Source organism: Camellia sinensis, chromosome 4 (genome assembly GCF_055761805.1).
Source record: "Camellia sinensis isolate YWXY chromosome 4, ASM5576180v1, whole genome shotgun sequence".
Taxonomy (NCBI): domain Eukaryota; kingdom Viridiplantae; phylum Streptophyta; class Magnoliopsida; order Ericales; family Theaceae; genus Camellia; species Camellia sinensis.
The window spans coordinates 168,737,368-168,764,585 of NC_138964.1; the positions used below are offsets into that span (position 1 = coordinate 168,737,368).

The following is a 27,218-nucleotide window of genomic DNA, read 5'->3' on the forward strand; positions in this document are numbered from 1 at the left end:
TTTCTCAAGTTTCAACAAGTGTTTAAACGGTGATCTCGGTCTAGCCTACTTGTAAATTGTTAGCTTTTTCCTCAACCTGTAAATTGCTGCAAATTTCAACAGATGGTCATATGTCGGCTTAACGTTATCTTGTAAATTGCTACAAATTTCAACAAGTGTTAACCATCTTCTTTGGTTTAACCAACCTGTAGATTGCTACAAGTGTTTAGCAATAACCTCAGCTTTGCTTCAACTCGTAAATTGCTACGAATTTAAACAAGCGAAGAGAAACAGTAATCTTGGCTTAACTTCAACTTGTAAATTGCTACCAATTTCAACAAGTGAAGATAAGGAACCATCTCAGCTTAACTTCAACTTGTAAATTGTTACAAATTTCAACAAGTGAAGGTAAGGAACCATCTCAGCTTAACTTCAACTTGTAAATTGCTACAAATTTCAACAAGTGAAGATAAGGAACCATCTCAGCTTAACTTCAACTTGTAAATTGCTACAAATTTCAACAAGGATATAACAAGTGTTAAATAATAATCTACTTGTAAATTGCTACAAATTTCAACAAGTGGTAAACGGATTCTTCTTCTCTCTGCCCCCTGTATGGCTTTCACATGCTCTTTTGTGGACCTTATAAAAGGTCTTCAACCTGGCTAACTGCAGTCTGACCTTGTATGTTTTCTTTTTATCTTCTGGGATCTGAGATCTGCTCATTGTGCTCTTCTCTTCTCGGACTCAGGTGCCGAGATCTTATCTTTTGGAATCTTGGATCTGCTCACTCAGGTTGAGCTCTTCTTTTCTCAGGCTTACTCATCTAGGCTGAGATCATGTCTTCTGGGATCTGGGATCCGGGATTTGCTCACTCAGGTTAAGCTCTTCTATACTTGAACGTTATCTCCTTGGGAGCGCTCATGCCCCCTGTCTTTGCATCCCTTCTGGAAGGGTCTTCGTTCTTCCGCAGGTATCTATCCTTCCATACCTAGAGGTCATCTTCGTTGTAATATCCGCTTCGATCTGTTGTCTTTGGTGCATCACCTTCCTGGCTGGCGTCTTTCACTCCGTGACTCTGGTCACGAGTTTCTGTGTTGCAGTCGTCCCCTTCAATGTCGAGATCGATAGGTCTCCCACTCCCAGCAGGAGCATTGTCTCTAATCTGATCCTTATGTCCGTCATTGGCCATCTATTCTTCTTTCTTTCCCACAGACGGCGCCAAATTGTGTGGGTAATTTTTCGACCACACTGCCCGCTTACTAACCAGCTGGAGAGCACTGGCAGAATAAAAGGCACATGACTGACCTGCAACAGAAATATAAGAATCCCGCGGTGGTTTCGACCACCCGGGGGCACTCCGACGATCAAGTCTGTATATCTCTCAAAGATAAACCAAGTACTAAGCTCACAAGCTTGAGTATCAAAAGCATACCTTAGACCCATGGGAGTGCCTCTCTTTTATAGCCAATACAATCCTAGTCCCAAAAGGAGCCTGGCCCTAATGGTCTTAGGATTACTGCTAATCTGGGACTCCTAGTGGGATTAGGATAAACTCTCTAAGAGTCTTATCTTTACTCAAACTGAAGTCTTCTCCCAATCTAGGACTCTTGTCCATATCCAAGTTGAGTTCCCTCTTCATTCTAGGACTCTTGTCCCTTATCCGCTTATCTCGGATTCCGATATCTTCGGAGGCAACCTCGGCCTAGCCGAGATGACCTCGGCACAACGACCAAGACACGTGGCACCTCGGCTGACACGTCGGCGTCACCTTGCCACGTGTTGGTACTCAGAAAATATATCCCCACAACAGATCATTATTTTTTATATATATAATATATTTATAAACAGATCTATTATTTTATTTTATAGATCGTTAATATTCATAAAAAGATCGTTAATATTCATTTTATAGATATGTTTATTTTATATATTATTCAGGCAAATCATTAATATATCTGTTGATCTGTTGATAAATAATAGATCTAACAAGCTTCATAATCTTGGAACTAACAAGCTTCATAGCTAACAAGCTTCATAATCTTGAAACTAAAATTAAGGCAGATTTTCAAAAATAATAAGAAAGTATCCAATCACAAACTTAAGGGGAAAAAATGAACATCTATGAGATGATGCACTCATATTTTCATCAACTACAAGAATATAGGCAAACAAAAACTAGGTTATGCACAGAAACCAACCTAAGATGTGACAGGCAACCAACATCCAGCATGTTATGCAATATTGAAAAAAAAAAGTTGTGTCAGATTTTATTTAGCATAAAAATTCTACATGAATATCATTAGTTTTCCTTTTGTCCTTGCCAAGCTAGAGATTATATAGACATGGTCCACAACATATTTCAAAAAATAAAAAAGAATTTAGCAAATATACTATTGTTTGTTGTATCACAAATGCCATGGAATCTGTCCCCAAGAGAGAAAGTCCTGTCTCATATTTACTTTATTTGAGTGACCGAATTCTAGTGAATTAGCCACTCAATAATTAGAGTTCTGGTTTTTTGTGGAGAAAGAAAACAACTTTTGAAGGTAGAGAAGACCGAACTTCTAAACTAAAACATATTTTTGTCTCTTTTGTATAGTTGGTTGTAAGAGTTGGTTTCTCCATCCTTAGACCAAATTTTGGCTTTTGAATAGGTTTTTGATGTATAGCTTGTGATATATTTTATTTTGCAAACAATTTACATTCCTTTTGTCCTATACATATCACCTTTATTTATCCAAAAAAAAAAAACCACTCAATGAGTAGAAACATTCTCACCAGAATTCATTTCTCCAAAGTAAATGAAATTCCTCCAAATATATAAAATCTTTTGTAACTAGCCTACACAAGTTTCTCACATAAAAGGGCATAATCCATTTTCTCAAACCAACCAGTCTTACCCTACTAATCAAAGGAAAAAAACACAAATCTTTACCTTATCATTACAATCCATGATTCCCATTTGTCATCTCATCAAAAAGAATACTGAAGTTGCCACTGTGGACATCTTTTTATGTCATCCTGCTCTCTGTAGAGTCCATCTTTTTAAGTCTACCAACAGTAAGGGAGGATGAAAGTTGGAAAGTGTGTTTATAACCAAAAACAGAGAAGTACACAAACAAGAAAGGCGTACCTTCCATTACAAGAGAATGAAAAACTCTCCACAATCATTAAATCTAAGAGTTAATACTCAAAAACATACTAGGGGATTGTCCAAATTCTACAAATCGAAATATTAGAAGCAGAAGGCTTAGACTCCATGAAACAGAGAAGATTTAATCCTAACATCATATTTGATTTGTTGCAAAAATTAGGCTGGGAGGATGAAAGTTGAAAAAAGTTAGTTGGCAAGGGCATATGTTTTAACAGATGGAAAATTAAAGGAAATAAAAGCGACCATTGAAGGATAAATATAGAACCAGAAAACACAATTTTGTTCCATTCTTTATCATCTCCATTTTGAGATCATATACAAAGAATCCAATTGAAAATACAAAAACTAGATTTCTAGTTATTCCTTAAAGTGGCAATGATATGAATGATTTTACTAAGGAAAAAGAATGACCTTAGCAGGATGAAAAAGAGGAAGAAAAAAAGAAAAAGAAAGAAACAAACAAAGGGTTAAGCAGCTTCTATATTGACTGAAAACACCAGGAGAAAAAAAAATGAAAAATCCGACAAAATTATAATGATTAAACTCATAAAGCAAACTTTTAGATTTCAATTGAAGCTAATGGCTAATAAAACTTAATATCATTAGCCAATTTAGGACTGTTCGTCAGGACAACTGAATACCATAAGATATGTTCCTTTAGGAATGAAAATCCTGATCTAGTATTTGACAGTTTGGTTCTTTTAAGCACATTTCTTTATCTATTTTGTGGACACAAACAGAAACTAGTGACAATTTTTTTAGAAATAATAATTTTGTATCATGTAATCTTAACAAATTTATTTATTTATTATAAAAAGAAGAAAATTACAACACTATCCTCTAGCAATGATCTTTACCCAACACTATCCAAAAAAAAAAAAAAAAAGCCTCTTGACTACGTGGTCATGCCAATCATAGTCAATTTTCAACAAATTTAAGAGATCTCAAAAGGGTTTTAAACCAAAAAAAAAAAAACTATAGGGCAAATTTCACTTTAGTTTTACTCCTTTGTGGTTTGGCCCATGTGCACATAACTGTTGTCATTTGAAAATAAGCATATAATCCTGTGTAATTTGTAAACTAAGGTCCATTGTTAAGTCCGTTAATGGCTTAAGCAAAATAACTAAAATATCCTTGTAGATAAGTAGCTTCATTATGTAAACCAGAGACATTTTTGTTACTCCATCTGTCCCAAAATAATGGTCCCTTTTAGGAATCCAACTTTTTTTGGTAGTACAATTATAACACTTTAAAAAAATTGATTTTCCAAAATTACCCTTTTGATAGTACATTTTTTGGAAATATCAATGTCATAATTGTACTTTTTATATTGTTTATTAATTTAAAAGAATGGCAAAATAGAAAATTTATATTATTTTTGTACTTGATTTTTGAAAAGGGACTAATATTTTGAGACAATGAAAAATGGAATAAGGGACTAATATTTTCGGACAAATGGAGTATTTTTTACGAGGCAAAGTTCACTTTACTTCATGTGTGGGGTTTATCCAGACATTTGGAAATGAACACATAATTCATTTTAAGTCCTGGCATTTACACGTGCGTTAACTAGGACGAAATGCCTATTGGTGTGCTCTTTAGTGCATAAACTCCAAAGTGTTATCTGCTTATAGAGTAAACTGCAGATGGAGTAAAGCACAATGGGTAAAGAAATTTGCCCAAAACTATATTATAGTTCGTGTTTATGGGAAATCAACAAAATGGGGGGTGGGGAAATCAACAAAATTCCCATAAAAGCATTAGGCTTTTTGTTTCATTTTTTTCGGGAACAATAAAAAATAAAAAAACCCTAGTTTCCATAATCACGTGGAATTCTAGTTAACAAACATTGAAAAGAAACAATCACATCACATATATATATATATATATATCTAATTTCTCATCGATCTGGAGACATTATCTAAAATCATAAATGAATTACCTTTTGGATTGAAGCGAAAGAGAGATCGAGAAATAAAAGCAGAGAATCTGAGAAAACAACAAGTAGAAAATCACGAGACGCTGGATACAAAATTGAAGATACAATCGCATATAAGAGAGAGAGGGAGAGAGAGAAGGATATACATGCTTGGAGGAGATATGGAGAATTATTGCCAAGCAAAGTGAATAGAAGTAGTAACGATAGAGGAAGTGTGGTTTTAGAGAAGATACATGCTGGTGGTGGTGGTGTGTTTCTTGTGTAGAGGGAAAGCTACCGGTAAATTATCGGTAGCTTTTCCTCTACACAAGAAACAAACCACCAGTAGCAGCAGGTATCTTTTCTAAAACCACACTTCCTTCATCGTTACTACTTCTATTCACTTTACTTGGCGATAATTCTCCATATCTCCCCCAGGTATGTATATCCTTCTCTCTCTCTCTAATACGCGATTGTATCTTCAATTTTGTATCCAACGTATTGTGATTTTCTACTTGTTGTTTTCTCAGATTCTTTGCTTCTATTTCCAGATCTCTCTTTCGCTTCAATCCAAAAGGTAATTCATTTATGATTTTCGATAATGTCTCCAGATCGATGAGAAATTAGATATATATATATATATATATGTGATGTGATTGTTTCTTTTCAATGTTTGTTAACTAGAATTCCACGTGATTATGGAAACTAGGGTTTTTTTATTTTTTATTGTTCCCGAAAAAAATGAAACAAAAAGCCTAATGCTTTTATGGGAATTTTGTTGATTTCCCCACCCCCCATTTTGTTGATTTCCCATAAACACGAACTATAATATAGTTTTGGGCAAATTTCTTTACCCATTGTGCTTTACTCCATCTGCAGTTTACTCCATAAGCAGATAACACTTTGGAGTTTATGCACTAAAGAGCACACCAATAGGCATTTCGTCCTAGTTAACGCACGTGTAAATGCCAGGACTTAAAAGAAATTATGTGTTCATTTCCAAATGTCTGGAGAAACCCCACACATGAAGTACAGTGAATTTTGCCTCTTAAAAAATAACAAAAATGTCTCTGGTTTATATAATGAAGTTACTTATCTACAAGGGTATTTTAGTTATTTTGCTTAAGCCATTAACGGGCTTAACAATAGACCTTAGTTTACAAATTACAAAGGATTATGTGCTTATTTTCAAATGACAACAGTTATGTGCACATGGGCCAAACCACAAGGGAGTAAAACTAAAGTGAAATTTGCCCTATAGTTTTTTTTTTTGTGGTTTAAAACCCTTTTGAGATCTCTTAAATTTGTTGAAAATTGACTATGATTGGCACGACCACGTAGTCAAGAGTTTTTTTTGGGGGGGGGGGGGGTAGTGTTGGGTAAAGATCATTGCTAGAGGATAGTGTTGTAATTTTCTTCTTTTTATAATAAATAAATAAATTTGTTAAGATTACATGATACAAAATTATTATTTCTAAAAAAATTGTCACTAGTTTCTGTTTGTGTCCACAAAATAAATAAATAGATAAAGAAATGTGCTTAAAAGAACCAAACTTTCAATACTAGATCAGGATTTTCAATCCTATTGGAACATGTCTTATGGTATTCAATTGTCCTGTCGAATAGTCCTAAATTGGCTAATGATATTAAATTTTATTAGCTATTAGCTTCAATTGAGGTCTAAAAGTTTGCTTTATGAGTTTAATCATTATAATTTTGTCGGATTTTTCTTTTTTTTTTTTCTCGTGGTGTTTTCAGTCAGTATAGAAGCTGCTTAACCCTTTGTTTCTTTCTTTCTTCTTCTTTTTTTCTTCCTCTTTTTCATCCTGCTAAGGTCATTCTTTTTCCTTAGTAAAATCACTCATATCATTGCCACTTTAAGGAATAACTAGAAATCTGGTCTTGTTTTTTTTTTTTTCCCTCTTGGTGGACTTTCTGCACAAAAAAATACATGTATATACTACGTGGGTAGGCCCGTGCAAGGCACGGGCGAATCAGCCATTTTTTTATTTATTTTTATTAAAATTTATTTTTTAATTTTATTTTAAGGTAGTGTTTGAATGATGGAAGAAAAATATAGTGGAACAATCATTTGGTAGACGTTAAAGAAGAATGATTTTATTTTAATTCAATGATAGAGGTTAAAAAATAATGATTATTTGGTGTGTACTATGGCATTATCCATATGTATACATTTATCTCCCTCCGTCTCAATTTGTTGGTCCCTTTTGGAAATTCTAACTTTGTAAGGGGGGCATGCAATCATTATACTTAAATTTAAATTTCAAAATATTTTTCCCCTAATGTCCTTATCTTTTCAAATTTTTAATATATTTATAATTACTCAAAAGTAGGGCTGTCAATGGATCGAATTTAACCCAAATCCGATCCGATAATCCGAATCCGTTTAATCCATTTATTAAATGGATTGAATCTGCAAAAATCCGACCCGACCCGATAACCCGATAACCCGATCCGAGTATTCTCAATTTGAATGAAAAAAAAAACACAAAATGAAAAAAAAAAATCAAATTATATAAAATTGTAGCTCAATAAATAAATAAATAGATCGGATCGGATTATCGGATCGGATATCCGAAATCATCGGATTCGGATTCGGATATCTATAATCGGATATAGACTAAACGGATTCGGATCAGATTCGGGTTTGACATAATCGGATCGGATTCGGATTTTGACAGATCCGATCCGAATCCGATCCATTTACAGGCCTACTCAAAAGGGTTAGTTTTGGAAAATCAAATGTTTTTTACTTTGACATTTTTTTCTTAATATTTTTTTTTTCCCTCTGAGAGTTTGTATGATGTCATGTGTAAATAAAATTTCCCATATTTTTCCTTTTTTCTCCAATTGTTGGATAAAAAGGCCTCTTATTTTTTAAAAATAGCATGAAATTCTTTTGAACAATTCAAAACATATCTGATTAATTTGAATTTTTTTTTTATAAATGATATGCTCAACGAACCCTACAATATGAACGTTGGACTTGTTTAATCTTCTACTCTATTCAATTCCAAGAAGAAAAATCTTATTTTGGGATAATAATCTCAAATAATACTTAATTAATTTAAATAAAGGGCAAATATCATTAAATTTAGTGAGATAGAACGAAATTATTAATTTTTGAAAGTTTATATCCGAACAACATTTGTTATGTGTACTAAGAGTTTTTACGGTGTGTAAATATAATTACCCAAAAATGATACCTCTGTGAAAGTTGATTTTCCCAAGTAACCCTCAAAACTCCACCCAAAAAAAAAAAAAAAAAAAAGAAAGAAAGAAAGAAAGAAAGAAAAAAAAAATAGCAAAATGGAGAATTAAAAAACAAGCCAAAGACAAAATAGGAAATTCAAAACCCTTACATAATTGACCTAAAACCCTTCACTCAAGATCATTCCACCAACTAATAAAGGACAAAATAGAAAATAGAAATACAAGTTAAGGGCAAAATAGGAAAAAAAAAGTACATGCCACCAAAATGAAAGAGATTCTTTTATATATATATATACTTTTCAGGTTTATCTAATCTAGTAGAACCTAAAGTGGGAAAAAAAAAAAAAAACAACAACAACAACAAAAAGCTGCTATAAAAGCAATTCTCAAACCCACTAAGGAGAATTGAGCATGTTGGTGTCTGGAGACCATTTTATGATTGATGCAAAGTTTTGTTCTGTTATCTTTAAAGAATTAGGACTAGAATAGATATATATAAACTATAAAAAGATAATAAACGTAAAGATGAGAAAAAGCACTCATAGGGAAGACTTACAGGTTTTTGTAAACGACCACTCAAATAGAACCTCTTCCATTTCAGTACATCCCGAACCAAGTCATCCATTCAAACAACTCCGTACTTGAACATCTGTCAAACAATGCTTAAAGGTGAAAGATTTCCAAGAGATACTCCGCATTCATACATGAGCACCATGAATAGAAATGGTTAAATGCTCAGCACCTTGCCCTTCCAAGTAACAAATGGGTTGAAGTTCACTCCAACACCAATTTCATCCGCAACTGAAAAAAAAATAAGACAGAAAAGTAAAGGAAAGGAAACGGAAGGGGTTGCAATTCAACACTTACCTCAGTATGCCATTGCAGAGGATTAGACACACCAAGAATGTAATCTCCCATTGATGACTACAGTTTTTTTTTTTTTTTTTTGTCAAAAAAAAAAAAAAAGAAAAGACAACAAAATGCAAGCAGTAGAAAGATAAACAAATCAATCTAAAACCCAAAGAAAAACAAATCTCAATAACAACTTTAAAAAGGGTGAAGAAAAATATCAACCTTGTCGGTATTACTTGGATGGAGGGCTGAGCCATAAACACAACAGAACTCTACAGGGGGGAGAACTCTGAGCAGACTTACAAGCTCAGCTTTCTTTTCTGTTTCCATTGCTACACTTGCATCCAAACAGGTTATAATTACACACAGCAAAATTAGTTGGTGCAGTGAAAGTTCTGTAGCTGAAATATTTGCACACAATTAATCAACACTGGAAGCATATTTTGGACGACACCAGCACAGACAAGCAAATGTGGAACTCTAGCAACACCTTAAGATCAGAATAAATAATAACATCAAAAAATGCATAAAGTAAACAACATGTAACTTTGAAACTGAAAGTAGCAATATAGAACCTATACATCTCACCAAGAAGCATGGACGTGGAAACAGGTAGGGACACGGGAAACTGCAATTTTGAAAAATTTAAGTCACAAATACGGTGGGGGTGGGGACACGAAAAAAAAATATTTTTATATATTTTTAAATTTAGGGCACAGAGATGCAAGAGGTATCAAAGTGTATGTGGGTGTATTTTATTTTTTATCCCCTTTTCCCACCTCTTTGTTTTCAAATATTTTACTTTACCCCAAATCAGCTTTCTAAAATTATAAAAAAATAAAAACTCACATAAGTGTCCAAGATATGTGTGTCGGTGAAGTCCCCAAAGTGTCATGCAAAGTAACGACTAAGAAAATTGACACGTGTCCCCATGTGTTGGTGTCTCCGTCTCGTACATGTCCAACACGAACACGGACACGACACCCATTTTGAAGTGTTGGTGCTTCATAGCATCTCACTATACTGAAGGATATCAAAATGATTTTTTGTGTATTGAAAAAATTGTAATTAACCAAATCCATCAAAGCCAGATAATCAAAAGGTTCATAGCACCACAACATTCCAGAGCCCTAAACCCAAATGGGCTTATGGGACAAACTAGGGCCTTTTCCCAAACAATAATGATTTAGACCACTAAAAAATACATCACTAATAGCACTAATACATTGGAAATGACAAAAAAAATAATAAAAAAATAAAAACAAGGCATAGAAAGTGGGCGGGGCCCACTGCCACATCATTAGTGCTCTCTTTAGTGATCTCCGCTCCCAAACATTTTTCTTTCCCAAATTAAGGCAAAATAACAACTTATTTTCCAAACTAGGCCTAGTTTGAATGGAATTTCCAAACTAGGCTAAAACGTGGTTGTGAACCACGCTTTCACCGTTTATCTGACCCTTCCGCTGAAAATTTCTAAAATCGTAAAAACATGATTACAAATCACGCTTTTAATTAAGAAAGCGTGGTTATAAACCACGCTTTTATTTTATTTTTTTTCCTTCATAAAACGTGGTTTCAAAACAGGCTTTTGAGCAAAATGTGAAAACGTGTTTTCAAAACACGTTTTCAACAAAAAAAAGCCAAACCCAGCACTCTCTTCTTTCTCTCACACACACGCACACACACTCTCTCTCTCTCTCTCTGACACACTCACGTCTATATACAAACCACGTGTTTTCAACAACATTTTTTTTAATTAATTTTTTTTTCATTAATTTTTTTTTCAAATAAAATTAATTGAAAAAAAAAATTTGTTAATAAAATTTTTAAACTTTTGTTTAAAAACTAACATAAACTCATTTTTTGAATTTACTTTTTTACTCAAATTTACAAATTAAGACAACCGTTTATAAACCAAAAAAATTATCAAATAAGTTTTTATGATAGTTTTTTTAATTTTTGTAAATATAAATTGAAAACTGAAAACGAAATGGTTACCAAACATGCCTCAGATGGTAAAAATGTCGTAAAATTAACAAATAATTAAATAAGTTACCAACGTAAGAAATGACTTATCAAAAGATTTTTAGGCTATGTATGGTTTGATTTTTAGAATTTTTTTTTTAAAAATTAAAAATTAATTTGGTTAAGAAATAAAAAATAAAAAATAATTATCATTTAAGGGTAAAAAATAATTATCATTTTAACTTTTAGGCAGGTTATATACATACATATGGTTGTTTCAATTTAATTTGTAAAAAATTATTTCTAACCACTCGAAAAAAAAAATCTTTTAATAAGTCATTTCTTTTTTAAAAAAATTCTAAAAATCAAATCATACATAACCTAAAAATCTTTTGATAAGTCATTTCTGATGTTGGTAACTTATTTAATTATTTGTTAATTTTACGACATTTTTACCATCTAACGCATGTTTGGTAACCATTTCGTTTTCAGTTTTTAATTTATATTTACAAAAATTTTAAAAATATCATAAAAACTTGTTTGATAATTTTTTTGGTTTATAAATTGTTGTCTCAATTTGTAAATTTGAGAAAAAAATGTAAATTCAAAAAATGAGTTTACGTTGGTTTTTAAACAAAAATTTAAAAATTTTACTAACACAAAAATTTTTTAATTAATTTTATTTGAAAAATAAATTAATTGAAAAAAAATAATTATTTAAAAAAAAAGTTATTGAAAACACGTGGTTTGTATATGGACGTTAGTGTGCAAGTGTGTCAGAGAGAGAGAGAGTGTGTGTGTGAGAGAAGAAGAGAGAGTGCAGGGTTTGGTTTCTCTTTGTTGAAAACGTGTTTTGAAAACAAGTTTTCACATTTTGCTTAAAAGCGTGTTTTGAAACTACATTTTATGAAGAAAAAAAATGATTTAAAAGCGTGGTTTGTAACCACGCTTTCTTAATTAAAAATGTAATTTGTAACTATACTTTTACGATTTTAGAAATTTTCAACAGCGGGGTCAGATAAACGGTAAAAGCGTGGTTCACAACCATGTTTTAGCCTAGTTTGAAAATTCCGTCCAAACTAAGTCTAATTTGAGAAATAAGTTACTATTTTGCCTTAATTTGGGAAAAGGCCGACAAACTACCATTCAAATCTTTGGTAGAAATGAACAAGCTCATCAATGATATAAATCAAACAATATTCCAACATTAGTGTCTTCTACTTTCTCTCTTCTACAACTTTTTCCATCACTAAAATCCTTTATTCTAAGAAATTTGATAAGCCTAATCTATAATGGGCAAAAGCAAATCTTTAGTTTGAACATGTTCCTGAATTTTATTCAAGCAAAAAAAAAAAAAATCATTATTAAAAAATAGAGTCTTTGAAACATTTCATCGAACAACTAGTGGCATCAAATTAATTGAAAGTTTGAAACATCAAAGAGAGTTCCAAGTGAAGTGAATACTGTAAAAGCTGCTTTAAAGTACCCGAGTTATGTCTACCGTAGTCTTCAGCTTCGTTAGAGAGAAAGAGAGACGGCTTCTGTTGATTCAGCGGAGAGAGAGACGAGAAGGTTTTGTCGAGAGGAAAGGCCACCGTATTAACAAAGGGTTAATTACACAGTACTCCTCAATTATTCTCTTATTTATGAATTATACATATTAATGAGCATGGTAAATCAGTACCAAGTTACTACTTTCTGTTCGATGAAATTTAAAATCAAACTGAGTTATAAAAATTTTGGAATTGAAATGAAAATGTAATTCGGTTTGATTTGAAATTACAATTTTTATAAATATTGTCATCATTCCAAATATAGTCACAATATACTCAAACGTCAAATAATAATATGACATCATTTTTTAAACAATGATGTATATCCGCTTCGCCTTGTTTAGGGAGTGGTTAAAATACGAAATTATTGATTGATTCAGGAATAGCGTCACGTGACACTTTACATACATTGTGATTGGTGGAGGGAATGAGATCCACGATTTTGTGTTAGGTAATTGAGAAACATAACGAGACATAATGGTTTGTGATTGGTGAAGAGTAGTACCACGTGGTGCTCCAAGACCAACGAATAATTTCAGTTAAAATAGCCAAAAAATCACTACAATTTGTCACATCATTCTCTTTATTTTTTTACATATCTTTTCATTAAAAACTAAAAAAATAACTAAAATAATCAATTCCCAAACAAATAATTTCAAACTTTCTAGTTTTACTAAAAAGAAGTTCATGTAATTATGTGAAAATGTCTGAAACCAATTATATTTTTCCAAATCTCAAAAAAATAAGTTTAATTTGTCCTAATATTTGTTTAGTATTTTCCAAAAGCATAAACTGGTTTTTCAATAATTTCATGCTAAAAGAATTTGGGCCCTTAAGTTTATTTACAAGTACTATTTCAATTCAATTAGTTAAAATTTTAGGATTTCATATGTAGACCATCATGAAAAAAACTTAAATTGTTTTAATAAATGTAATCACATAATTTCATCATTTTTTTGAAGACAAATATAATTGAGTCATTAATTTGATTTTTAACCATCTTCCCGAAATACTCAATAGTCACAATATACTCAAACATCAAATAATATGTCATCATTTTATAAACAATGATGTATATCCGCCTGGACTTGTTTAGGGAGTGGTTAAAATAAGAAGTTATTGATTGATTCAAGGCAGCGCCACATGACACTGTACATACATTGTGATTGGTGGAGGGAATTAAATCCACGATTTTATATTAAGTGATTGAAGGGAATGTGATTCACAATTTTGTGTTGGGTGATTGAGAAACATGAGGAGATATAATGATTTGTGATTGGTGAAGGGAAGTGTCACGTGGCGCCCCAAGATCAATTAATAATTTTTTGATTAAAATAGTCAAAAAAAACCACTACAGCTTGTCACATCATTCGTTTTATTTTTTTGAATATCTTTTCGTGAAAAGTTAAAAAATAAACTAAAATAATCAATTCCCAAACAAATAATTTCAAACTTTTTCGTTTTACTAAAAAGTAGTTCAATGTAATTATGTGAAAATGTGTGAAACCAATTATATATTTCCAAATTCCAAAAAAGATAAGAGTTTAATTTGTCGTAAAATTTGTTTAGTATTTTCCAAAAGCATAAAACTGTTTTTTCAATAATTTCATGCTAAAAGAATTTGGGCCCTCAAGTTTATTAGGAGTGCTATTTCAATTCAATTAGTTAAATTTTTGGGATTTCATATGTAGATCATCATGAAAAAACTTAAATTGTTTTAATAAATGTAATTACATAATTTCATCACATTTATCTTCACCTAGTTTTTTAAAGACAAATATAATTGAGTCATTAAATTGATTTTTAATAGATATTGTACACATAAAAATTTAAATAATTAACTAATCGAATTATTGAAATATAGGAAGGTCCTACTGTCGTGAGGACTTGATTGAAAACATTAAGATGAATAACAATAATAATTATCATTACAGAAACTTGTATGAAGGTGTAGAAAAAACATTCCATCAATCTATTAATCAACATATTAAAATATAATTTTTTTAAAAAAAATCTATTAACTTGAATTCAATGAATAAAAGAGCATGAAGAACCTACATAATCTATTACCACTCTCTGTTCCTCAACCCCCAAAAAAAAACAAAAAAAAGAAAAAAGAAACACCACCTAAATATTTGTAATTGTAAAAGATTGGTATCAATGGTTGTAATGACAATTAACTTCCCTTCAGACATTCAATCTTCTCAGAACCTTTGGGACTATTTTCATTCATCGCTCCCCTTCTACTCAGTACAAGTTTCTTCTCTAGTAATTTTTTAAACAACATGTCCACCGTTAAATTTGTAGCCTTCTTTTCTTTACAGAATTTTTCATGCTCGCCTTCGTCTACATCAAAATCCGAGATAAGAGCATAAAGCTCCATCCCTATACATTGAGCCGGTGTCATTGAGAAATCTGGATCACGAATGAAATCTTCACTTGGTACCAACTTAGAAGCCATGAAAATTAAGTTCAATATTTTGTTAGAAACAGTTTTGTAACTCTTTGCATGAAATATATTTAATATATAGTAGTAATCAATTTGCGAACTAACACTTCCATAGGATTTGGAGATCTAATCCAAGTTGAACAGGAATTAGATTTAATCAATATTTTTATTTTTAATTTAACCACACAAAAAAAAGAAAAAAAAAAAAGAAAAGAAAAAGTAGGACATTAGGAATTGTATTTAGTTTGGAATAGTATTGGAGAAAGATTTAATAAAAACATTTTTTATATGGGGTTGAATTGAGGACTCCCACTTCAAAACAAAAAGTCCTTCAACATGGTTCTTAATTACAAAAAATAAAATAAATCATCATATTATTATAAGAAAATAAAATTCCATATATTTTGTAAGATTACAATGTTCCTTTAATTCGCTAGTTTAGAAATTTTTTGTCATGTTTTTAATTTTTAAAAATTGAGTAAGCAATGTAATAAATTTTGTATTAAAATAAATATTGTAAGATTTTGACTTGCACCCACTCAAAGTTAGATATTTAATTTCTGATCATTTGTTTGTTTGGTATCTCATCAACAATATTGTCTTTGTAAAAATATTTCAACAAGTGTCGGATTTATTTTTAGCATCATCCAGACTTAATTTTGTTATTTTAGAGCGCGTTAAGTTTTTTATTTTTTTATTTTTTTAGGTGATTTTCTTGTTTGATTTTGTCTTATTTAATATGAATTTGATAATAAAATCTCACTTTGATCATTTTATCTTTAATATTCATGAGTCTCATTAATAATAGATAAATGAAATAATGACATTACAAAAACTTGAAGTATAGTGCCTCAATAATAGTAGATAAACGAAAAGATGACTTATAACTTGAATTAAAATGTAAAGACTTCCCTAGCCTTGTTAACATCATATAGACACTAGAATGACATTGCAATTTGATTTAAGTTGTATCAGAATCATGTATTTGGATAGAATTTGACAAAGAAAAAGAAAAATATGAATGAAATGTAATTATACTATATTTATATTTTATCTACTTTTTCTATTTTCCTTTCCAAATCCCTATCCGAATCAATAATCCAAACACAACCTTACAGTGTATGAAGTTGACTCTTTCAAGTGAAAATAAAAAGGCCAAAACTACATTTTAGTTAAAGTACAAAGATACTAAGTGTAATTAACCCATATGTAATTGACTTAAGCATCATATCATATGCAATTAATTTCTCATTTGCTCTAACAGACAATTGATCTTTTTAGGAACTTTCTTATTTGACTGCAAGAATGAGGAACACAAATTACAGACAGAACATCTAATGTTAAATGTCTTGTGAACCAAACTCAATAACATTGCTTAGAATATCACAGAATGAATATCTTTCTTTTCTTTCCAACATCATCATATCAGTAAGTATTGAGCAGCATTACAGAAAATACAAGGTTATTAGCAAATCAAATTTTCAGAAGCCAGCCATGCCTGTGCAGCCACAAGGTCAGGGAGAACAGGCGCGCCGGACTTCCTCCAATTATCAGCATCAGGAGTCTTAAATCTGTCCAACAACAGCGCGTGCATCCCCGAGCTCTTTGCAGGCAAATAGTCCTTGTGCATGCTGTCTCCGATGTGTAATGCCTCTTCTGGTGCAATAATTCCAGCACTCTCCAATGCAATCTCGTATAACCTTGGGTCCGGCTTTTTTACACCTTCAAGGCCAGAGAACACGCCAAAATCCCACTCTGATCCCTGAATACATAAACTATGAATTTATGGATTTATGAATTTATGGTCACTAATGAAGCATCGACACCTCTCTCGAGGTCACGTACTGGTGTATGACATAGGGCCGACTGAGTTTTTCAGAGCCTAAAGCAAACTCCCAATATGGGAATTTTCATACATATTATAAAATAAAAAAACTGTGATCAAAATAATATGTATCCATTTTATATATTTATTTATTTATTGTATTTTACAATGCTCACAAAAAGGTCTAGTTCCATATATATCTATTAAAATTTACTTAAATATCTAACAAAGTTTACGATAAGAAAAATATCAAAATAATCCAAATTCTGAAGTACCAAATAAAAAGTAAACAAACTATAAGAAAATATCACTTAAACATCACCCTTCTCATATATTTATCTGCAAAATTACTAATCAAATTATCCATTATATACTTGAATATTTACCTCATTCAAACCCAACGCTGGTAGAATCACATCCTTGTACCGATACTCGGCGTTGCTAACTAACCCCACTTTGAGACCGTTCTCATGAATCCATCATAGGAATGGTTGAGAATCTGGAAAGACTGTATAAGGTGCAGCTGAACCAAAAGTTGAGTATATGCGCCTGAATATCTTCTCAAATGTCTCCTCATCATAATCATACCCTGCCTGTCAACAAATAGGATCAATAATAATAAGAAATTTTAAGGGATTCATGAACCCCACTAACAAACCCTGTAAAATTTTGTCTATTCATGTGTATCCAGTGTTCAGTTCTATGATCAGTTTGTATGTTTATAGCAGAACTGAAATCAGTTTGAATGCTTCCTATAATGTGACATAATATCCAAATAATTGGGGAAAAGGTGAGAATGCAAGAAGCCACTGCCAAATAATGCATGATGGAGTAATATATCTCACCCTGACAAAGGAGTCTCTCACACAAGTCTTTCACCACACAATATTGGGCATTTTGGCTGCATGACCAAAACATGGATACTTCTTTGCCATGTCTGAGTATGCAAGTTTAAAGGCCTCATGAACACATTTGTAATCAGGACAAGGCAATCCAACAGATTTGGCTGCCATGCAATAGTAGTCTCCAAGCTCGCCTTTGTAAGCAATGAGTGTACCAGTAACATCCAATGTGATACAACCTAACTTTGATAATAGAGCCATCTCTGAAGATGATTTCACTGCAGTTTCTAGCGTACAAGTACACAAATACCACTTCGATATCACTTAATTTAAGTTCTTGAGGAGGATCACAAGCGCACTAACTGATCTGCATTTAAATATTTCAATCATCCTAGTCATAAAAATACATTGAATTTTCGGGGATAAAAGTAGAAGCCTATAATGGCACAACTGCATTTGTATTCGTCTTAAAACAATTACATAAGCAACACAAACCCAAAAAAATATGCTCCACAAATCTATTGCATGGTGGTGTGAGCAGTCAAATTGACTATCAACGTTTTACAGTTCCAAAAAAAATCAACCTATTCCATCCAATAAGGGAAAAAGAAAAAAGGAAAAAGAGAAGGCATAGTTTGATGGATTGAAGGTAACAAAAATATTAGGATTGAACCCTTAACTAATATCAAGTTCTCAACCCATTTTTATTTGCAAAACCAATTAGTTCTCCCATTTCAAATTCTTAGCACTCCTTGTAATTTTACAAAAGGCAACCTTCACTTTACCCCATTGTGGTATAGGCTGTGCACATTACCCCCCTCTCATTGGAAATAGTAATCCCATGTAGTTCACGAACCTAGGTCAAGTGGCAGGGCATAGGTATGCTAAAGCATTCAGTGTGCATTGCGAGACTCAGATCACGTGGCTCAGAATGGAGGCTTTGTCGTGGAACTATGCCCCGTGTGGGTCAAAGATGCCTTAAGCCAGTTCTAAGGAGAGAGAGAAAGAGCCTTGCAATTGAACCCACCAAAATCAAGACATAATCCAAACAGCCTTACTAAGTTATGCCAAACCCGGAAAAATTCCCTAACATTTCAAAATCAAGGGTAGTTTGATGAATGATTTACATTTCAATTGAGATGAGCCATGTAAAAATTGAGTTTCATGACAAATCTAATTATTATTTGCATGAAAGTAACCGAGATGAGAGAGTAACATAAATTCTAGAGCTAATCCACAGAAATGTCAAACTTCGGGGATTAGAAGCTCTCAACATTACTCCATTTATTAACTAAAATCACCACTAATCTGTGACAAATCTTCCCACCAAATTTACCATTTACAAGCTGCTGACAACTAAAATAAAGCATGCCCAACAGCTAAAATTGCACATAAAACATCAAATCTAATTTAAAGAAAAAATTCATGACCTTTTTGGCAAAGGTAAATCAGAAGTCAATATCAAATAGACCAATCATTCAGAAGCCAATAACATGAAATTAATTAATCTCAATACATGTGAGATCACAATGTAGAAAGTCACAAAAACAAGAAAATGGAATTTATAGAAATCTGTTCATTTCACAACAAAACCAGCAGAAGATTTAAGCAGTCACAGAAAGGGCAAAATATCAGATTGAAAGCATTTGAAAACAGACAGAGAAAGAGTGAAAAACAAAATGAGGGCTGTCTAATCAGATTCTTGCTTGAATGAAGTTGAATTCTAACAATTCCAAACAGGAGAAAAGATCAACAAAAAAAGAAAAGAAAAAAAACCCATTAAAGAAAAGAGGGATTAAGAACATACCCAGAAGCCCAAAGTGATGGGAATCTGGTTTGCATCGGCAAAATCGACATTGGAGTAGATGATGTTAGCTTGAGCTACACATTTTATGGGGACCCAAACTCGTGTAAATTCTTCAACTTGCAGTCCCTTTCCCATTAATATTACTTGCGGATTATTGTTTGCACTAAGGTCCTTATACTTGTATTGATTCGAGTTTTTCTCCCCCATTTTTCAACTTTTTCTTCTTTTCTTTTTTGTTTTTTTTTTTTTTTATAAAAAAAAACGTATCTATAACTAAAACCCACTTTAAATATAAATTTGTTTATTTTAAACTTAAAAAAAATAAATTAAAATTTAGTTTTAAGTATAATATAAATTAAATTACTTTTATACATTATATAGAATACATAAATTGGATTTGAATTGCCTTGAACCCTTTGCCAAATTTCAGTTTAAATTTTAATTTGGCCATATTATTTTAGATCTATCTAATATAGCATTTCCATGTACATTTCATAAGTCTAAAATTTTTATGGGCATGCATTGTACAAGTTAGGTCTGTTTAAGTTAAGATTTGTAAAAATCTATATAATAAGGGAGAAGGAATTTTAAAAATATGTAAAATGTACGAGAGATACATTTTATTTTAAAGGCTCAGATGAATTATGATACACATCAATGGTTGAGATTATACTTCAATTCCCACCCAAACACTCGGTGCTCTCTCTCACCTACCCACGTCTCCTCCCCCATTCCATCTGTATCTCCTCTCTGTTGCACGTCTCCCTTATCTCTATCTCCCTCTTTGTTCCTCTTCTTTATCTTTCCCACAGACGCTACCTCTCTCCTTCTCTCTCCCCCGATCTCTGCCTCTCCCCCTCTCCCCCCTTTCGTAGAGACGCTACCTCTCTCATTCTCTCTCACCCGATCTCTGCCTCTCCCCCCACCTTCCCACTCGCTGCCTCTCCCCCTCTCCCCCCTTTCGCAACCCTCCCACTCAATTTCTGAAGGCTAGGGTTTCCGATTAAGAACCGCGATATCTCTCTGAACCCCGATTGGAGCTCTCCGGTAGAGCTACTTCAGAGCTACACCAAACCTGAGGCTTCTATCTGTGCAAGGTAATGTTTCTGTCTCTATTCCTCTTCTCTCTCTATTCACGGTTTTGGAGGTTTTGTGAATGATACCTCCAACTTGGGTTATGTTTGACAAATGTTTTTTTTAACAGTTTTTTATAATCATCTGAGATGATTATGTGTGGATTTTCAGAAATTATTATTTTGGTTCAATTTTCAGGATTTTAACAATGTTAATTAGTCTAGAATTTTTTGTTTTTGTTTTGTGCAAGTAGATTTCATGTTAATCTTTCAGTGGTTTTACTTAATAGTAGTTAAGAAATGAAGCATACTGTATAAAAAAGATGATTCTTGCACTTTATATCAAAATTGTAAATTTGGGGATTGTAGATGATTCGTGTATGTGTTTTTTTAAAGTAATCGTCCAATTCGTAATTTGGGAATTTATTGATATTATTATTCTTTGATTTTTGGGTATGAAAGAGGAAAGAATTTAATAGTTATCACGTGTGCTTTAGTTATGATGTTTGTGCTATCAGTCCCATTTCATTCATGGATACAAAAAAATAAAAATAAAAATTGAACTTTTCTGCAGCCCAGGTATTTGAGTAAACTTCTTCCGGATTCCGCACCAAATCAACCAGAATCATTGCAAGATGTTCTCAGTGGTGAAGTTTCTTAATCCTGTGCATACTTTTAAACTATTTCATCAAGAGGCCTAAAAATTAAACAGAAAAATGTTTAATTGCATACACCATATCAATGTATATACCAACCAACCAAACTAAGTAATGTGTCCCACTCAAATGGGGTTGACAACATGAATCCTTTCTTCGCTATTTTAATTGTGGGTGCAGATGTCCAGTCAAAGATACCAGGGGTAACCCATTGGCAAAGCCCGGATTATTTTGCATATTTTCCCTCTAATAGTAGTATCATTGGATTTTTAGGAGAAATGCTCAGTGCTGGTATTAACATGGTGGGTTTTAGTTGGATAACTTCTCCTGCAGCAACAGAACTTGAAATGATTGTCCTGGATTGGCTTGCTAAACTTCTTAAGCTTCCTGATGATTTCCTTTCAACAGGTATAGTTTTCTATGTCTATATTTATTAGCATTTGATTCTTGTAGTAACTTGGAAGGTACAACTTTTTCCCAGTTCAAAAATAAACATTCTTTTTTCTCAAGACAAAAGAGACCTTTGCATTTGCCTTTTTCATTTTGATGGTTGATGTCATTCAAGCTGAGGTGGTTAATAGATTTGTTAAAGAGAAGAAGAATAAAAAAAGATTTGGTGCTTTATTTTTTAGACATTACAAAATGGCAACTTAGCTTTATATGTTACTCTAGGCGGAGGCGGACCTGGTGAGCTTTAATTAATTTGTTGGACCAGAATTCTGAATATAACTCACGGCTTTAACTAAGTTTGGTTGACGAGAAGTGAAAGGATATAAAGAGTGGGTGAATACCTAAGCAGAAAGGAGAAAAAGAAGGAAGAAATAGGAAGTGGGTAGTCAATTGGGTAGATCTGTGTTCTTCCTTGGTTGTTGAGACCATACCAATCATTTAGAACTTCATGGAAAGGGCTTTTTCTGGCAAATGGTTATTTTGGTTCAATTATTATGTTTTGTGGAATTTTAACAAGATCAATGAAAATGATGATTATGAGTGTGATTTTGATTTTTTTTAAGTATATTTGTTTTGTTCAGTTTGTATATTTCATTATAGTGTTTGAAACTTGTGAAATTCAATGAAATAAATGAAAAAAACATACTATTTTTTATCATTAATTTTTTTTAAAACAACTGTGTTTTTTTTTTTTTTAATTTTAATAATGGGCAGGTTTTTGTATATTTGTTTTATTGAAATTCATTTATTTGGGTCAACTTTTAGATCCCTATCTATAAAAATTAGAATTAAATTTTTTTTGTTAAGTTTCTAATTTTTCTCTATAATTTTAGAATTTAGAATTATACTAAGATGAACAGTAAGAAGGCAAATATCCCAATTTGATTTAAAGAAATTCTTTAGCCACAACTGCAGATAATGCTGGTGCAGCAATATGTGCTCAAGGTGTTGAGAAGTGAATTAGTAGACATGACAAATGATGCATGGCAAGAGCATCATGTAAAATGCTTTCACCATTTGATGACAAGAAACTGATTTTGATATTGTGATGTGAGAAATTCTACAAAACCAAGCCTCTGAAATACCAAATCTTGGATTTTTGTAAGAAGGGACTACATACCTAAATGGAAAAAAATAGGAATAAGCACTTAGTTAAGTTAAAGTCTTGACAGTAAACCTATCATTTATTTTTCATGTTCTGAGTAAAATGGAATGTACTAACCTATCTACGACACATTGTTATTTTGTAATGTTTATTATGCCTGTGTATTTCTAGGAGTGTGCTTCCTAAAATTACTCTTTTGGTTTGTGAATTATATAAATCTGTTTCTACATTAACTTGTGTTAACTCCACTATTTGCATCATTGCTGCCTTATTGAATCATGTGTTACAACAATCCAGGCTGTTGAGATTGGAAAGCAGCTTGCAAGAAAGCACTTCATCCATCATGTCTTCACGTAACTCACCAACTTATAACATATGACCCGAATCATTTATTGCCTTACCATTCCTCAGAATAATTTAGCCATCAATATATAAATACAATTAATTAATTAATACCACTAAGAAATTTAATTCACAACCTTAATACAGGCTATTGCAACCAACTCCAAGGTAAGGCTATTCATGCGCAATTGCATTAAGTTTGAATTGTGAAAATAAACACCAATTGGTTATTAATGTGTTATTTTTTTGTCTAATCTCTATTTAGCTGGGTATAGTTTCCTTCTCTTCGGTTTCACTTCCATTTGTATCATATAAATTTTATGTGTTTCAAATAAAGACACTTGCCAACATACAAATACTCATAAACTTAATTTTCAATTTCTTTTTAGATTTTCCCTCTGTTGCTCTCCAGCCCTGTTCTTCTTCTTCCATACTCTCGCTCCCGAAACTGCTGCTCTCCAGGTAAGATCACTCTTTTCATTTTATGTGGTGACGATGTACTAGATTTTATTTGTTTATAGATTGTATACATTTTATTTAGATATAGATTGTATAGATTTTTTTATAGATTCTATAGATTTTTTACAAAGAATTTGGATATAGATTGTATAGATTTTATTTGGATATACATTGTGTAGATTTTTTTATTTATATATAGATTTTTTATAAAGAATCTGGATTGTATACATGTTTTATAAATATTATCTTTGTGAGTATATTTTTATTTAGTTGGGTAATGATTTTAGTTTCCGCTTGAAATTTCAGGATTTTATCTTTGTCAATTTCCGCGATACCTCTCTCTCTTTTTTATTTTTATTTGTGTTTGTGTTTGGCTGGGCAAAAGAATAATTTCTCCTAGGTTTCCTTTTCATAAATTTAATTATTTTTCTTTCCTTTTAAACAAAGCCCAAAGTAACTGATATGGGTTTGTAAAGTCGTACCTTAAGTTGGTGAGATACATGACCTGTGAAATTTTGACAGTACCATATGAAATTGATGTCTGTGGTGGTGACCATTGTTTTTTACTGGGGTTAGAGAAATAGACGTTTTGATGCCCATTTGTGAGGAAAATGAGGAGTAGTGGTAAATGGGGAAAAGAGATGGGGAAAAGAGATGGGGGTAGTGATGGATCATGGTAAGGGTTGCAAATGACTGTCAACACCAAAATAAAGCGAAAAAATTGTCAAACTGTTTAAATGGCCCATATAAATGAATGGTTAGAATTAAAATAATTTCAAGTTAGGATTGATTTGTTACCGAGGTCAAGATTTTGAAGTTTTTTTTTTTCTTTTTTAAATTTCCCAAAAATCAATATATGAAACCATGAATTACTTGGTATATTTGTCATTTCTCCTAGGTATGCATACAATTATAGGGTAGGCTCTAAATGCACTTAAAATTTTAGGATGCATTTAAAGCCTCCCAACTACAGTCATATATCACAAATATAAATAATGTCATAGATGGAAGAAGAGTTACAGTACAATGTAACCAACTCCTTGCCAATTTACTGTAACTGACTCCTTGCCAATTCAAGTCAACAACAAGCACGAAGGCAGTGTAATTCTATGAACACAAAAAGTTAAAACATTTTTTGAACTACCTAATAAAATGAAAGGAAAATTCTACTTGCACAAAGTTTTAGCTCACTATACCTGTTATTATAATATTTTTATTCTTTTATAGGATTACTATTAAGAACTAAAAAACCTTATTGTTTTTCTTTGATTAACCTCTGATCATTTTTTGTAAAGTTTTTATCTGATCGGAATTTGGATTTGAATTCATCTGCAATCTATGATTTTGTAGTTGAAAATTCCCAAATTTTGGTCAACAATTTAATAAGATGAATGTGATCAATTTTTTACAATTACAGAATTTATGAATGTGAAACTTGACAATCGACATATTTGGAAATTTGACAATACAGAAAGAATCTCCCTGTTGTATGATGTCAAGTTAAAGGATCAGGTTGTATTAGTTATTTTGCCCCACTAAAAAAGAAAACCTATTTGTATGGGAGCTAAATTAATATTAAAAAAAAAAAAAAAACTAAGACAATGGAATTTACCTTCTTAGTTGGTTGATCCACAAGGTCTTCCAGTTGCGGTAAACATTTGCAAGTGTTCAGTGTCGCGGATAGAAGATATCAAGTGTTCAGCTCTTTTATATGGTTTCATTGGTTAATGGCTTCTTCTCATGTATTTGGACTTGGTAGACTGAAAAATTGCTTACAAAGACATTGCCGTACCCACACACATCTAAAGAAGTGTTTGAACAGAGCATCCAAATGCCTATTGGACCTGAATTCAACCCAGTGACAACGGTTGGAGCTCTTAATCGGCTAGAGTTCAATTTGTTGTCAATACTCTAATCACTATACATTTTATTGTTTTGTACACTGAGTTCAATTTGTTGTCAATACTTTAATCACTATACAGTTTATTGCTTTGTACACTAAGTTTAATTTGTTGTCAATACTCTAATCACTATAAATTTTATTCATGTTTTAAATTTTTTATTAGATGCATTTCATTCATATCTTTCCAGTGTCAAACATTTTAAAAAATTCACTCCTTACTCTTTGAAAAGAAAAAAAAAAAAAAACACCGTGCCTCTAGGCACGGGCATACGCTAGTGATCTATAATGGAGCTACCGGCTGACTTTTAAAATAATGAACGAGAAATGCTAGAACTCAACAAATTTAAACTTACAAATTTGTATGACAAATCAAATAAACATTTTCTATAAAGAACATGATTTGACAATAACACAGAAGGAACGGGAAAGAGAGAAATTCAAAGTTTATACAAGGACATAGTAGCAATAAACCAGAAGCTAAAGGGTAAAACCCAAAAAGAAAATGGAAGAAAACCGTGGACCCTTTGCCTGTGGTTTCAAGAGTAGATGGGTTTGTATTGTATTACAATTTACATCCTTCACTTTTTATGAAGCCCACAGAGGAGAGAGGAGTGTGGATTGCATGGGCCCACAAATCTCGGCCCGTTTACATCTCTTCTTTCCTTCCTGTTCTGTTGTTGACGTTGTTGTCATGCGATGATGTAGCTTCAACAACACAACAAACGTCGAAGCATTTAGATTTCAAGGTCAAATCAAATCATCCCCATAAATAAATAAAATAAACATCTCGATTTTTTATATAATTAAAAAAAAATTATTCTCAAAATATTTACCTTTTTTTTCATCTAACAAAAAAAAAATTACTAAAAAAAGTTAATTCTTAAATGAGGTCTTAGGCTCCTTTAAGTTCTGATATGTAGAGTCACTATTGGTATTTAGAGTTGGGCCACGTCCCAATTATGAAGAATTTTGTGTGAAAATTTTGTTCAAAAGAAAAAGGTACTAAAGCAAAGTAAAGTAAAAGAAAAGTGTATTGTCAAGATTTTTGTAAAATCTTGTATATATTTTTTTGGTAAAATATTCCTGTGATTGAGCATGAGAATCTGTCAACCGAGTACGGAACTTTCTTTTTTAAGAATCTTCTTTCCTTTCCCTGGTATACCCCTTGTGGTATGAATTGTTTTAGTCCAACTCCCAGATGAGAAGAAGGAAACCCAAAGAACTTCCTATTTTTTTAATTTCTTCACCGGGCTTGGAAAAGTCGTGGAGTGCATAAACCCTTGATGAGAGGGACGATTGAACTGAAGACTCTTCTCATGACAAAGTCACCATTGACTCTATTTATTATTATGGTAAATTGGTGTATCAAGATATCAATTTGAAATCTTATTTTGGTAAGATATGTTTTAAAAGAAAACTTGTCCCGATGAAAAAGTAATTGGGTTATGTATCTGGTAGTAGACATTTTTTAAGCTATTGATTTGTCCAATTTAATCTAGATTGAAAACTTAGGCTAAAGAATATGTAAAATATTGTTTGCTTTTTAGCACATTAAAAATTCAGTACAAGTTAAAAAATTGACTCGCATAATGTCTGGGAAAAAGAAGCATAACTTGATTTTTAAGCAAAAATTCTCAAAATCATTGAAA

General features: G+C 32.0%; 1 protein-coding gene, 1 long non-coding RNA gene and 1 pseudogene across 10 annotated transcripts; 1 reads left to right on the forward strand and 2 right to left on the reverse strand.

Annotated features, from left to right (window-relative positions):
• Positions 1-2,773: 2,773 nt before the first annotated feature.
• LOC114297178 (uncharacterized) lies at positions 2,774-12,855 on the reverse strand. Of its 3 annotated transcripts, none has more exons than XR_014327884.1 (4): positions 12,592-12,855; positions 9,363-9,472; positions 8,845-9,212; positions 2,774-3,033 (listed from the first exon to the last, which is right to left on the reverse strand). It is a non-coding gene; the product is annotated as an uncharacterized LOC114297178 (long non-coding RNA). The 3 variants fall into 3 exon arrangements; XR_014327886.1 differs by lacking the exon at positions 12,592-12,855 and having other exon boundaries at positions 8,845-8,937; positions 9,031-9,212; positions 9,363-10,166; XR_014327883.1 differs by lacking the exon at positions 12,592-12,855 and having other exon boundaries at positions 9,363-10,166.
• A 3,526-nt stretch (positions 12,856-16,381) lies between these two features.
• LOC114297166 (uncharacterized) lies at positions 16,382-19,719 on the reverse strand (annotated as a pseudogene). Its single transcript, XR_014327887.1, has 4 exons — positions 19,582-19,719; positions 17,778-18,141; positions 17,319-17,525; positions 16,382-16,869 (listed from the first exon to the last, which is right to left on the reverse strand). The product of XR_014327887.1 is annotated as an uncharacterized LOC114297166 (transcript).
• Positions 19,720-20,250: 531 nt separating this feature from the next.
• LOC114289413 (tryptophan decarboxylase 2-like) lies at positions 20,251-25,721 on the forward strand. 6 transcript variants are annotated; one of them, XM_082866868.1, is made up of 6 exons: positions 20,251-20,678; positions 21,229-21,301; positions 21,624-21,718; positions 23,163-23,218; positions 23,597-23,669; positions 25,287-25,721. In XM_082866868.1, the coding sequence occupies exons 3-6, from the start codon at positions 21,701-21,703 to the stop codon at positions 25,392-25,394; spliced, it is 255 nt and encodes an 84-aa protein (XP_082722994.1). In that variant the 5' UTR covers positions 20,251-20,678; positions 21,229-21,301; positions 21,624-21,700; the 3' UTR covers positions 25,395-25,721. The 6 variants fall into 6 exon arrangements, 5 of the variants coding, with proteins under 5 accessions (XP_082722994.1, XP_082722993.1, XP_082722989.1 ...); XM_082866867.1 differs by having other exon boundaries at positions 20,255-20,678; positions 21,584-21,718; XM_082866865.1 differs by having other exon boundaries at positions 20,257-20,678; positions 21,491-21,718.
• Positions 25,722-27,218: the final 1,497 nt, after the last annotated feature.

Excerpts from the sequence above, each read along its gene's own strand:
- LOC114289413 (XM_082866863.1), top strand. The coding sequence starts at position 21,589 with ATGCTCAGTGCTGGTATTAACATGGTGGGTTTTAGTTGGATAACTTCT. Across the intron at positions 21,719-23,596 it reads TGATGATTTCCTTTCAACAG|ATTTTCCCTCTGTTGCTCTC; the intron begins GTATAGTTTTCT and ends ATTTCTTTTTAG. Across the intron at positions 23,670-25,302 it reads CCGAAACTGCTGCTCTCCAG|GTCTTCCAGTTGCGGTAAAC; the intron begins GTAAGATCACTC and ends TTGATCCACAAG.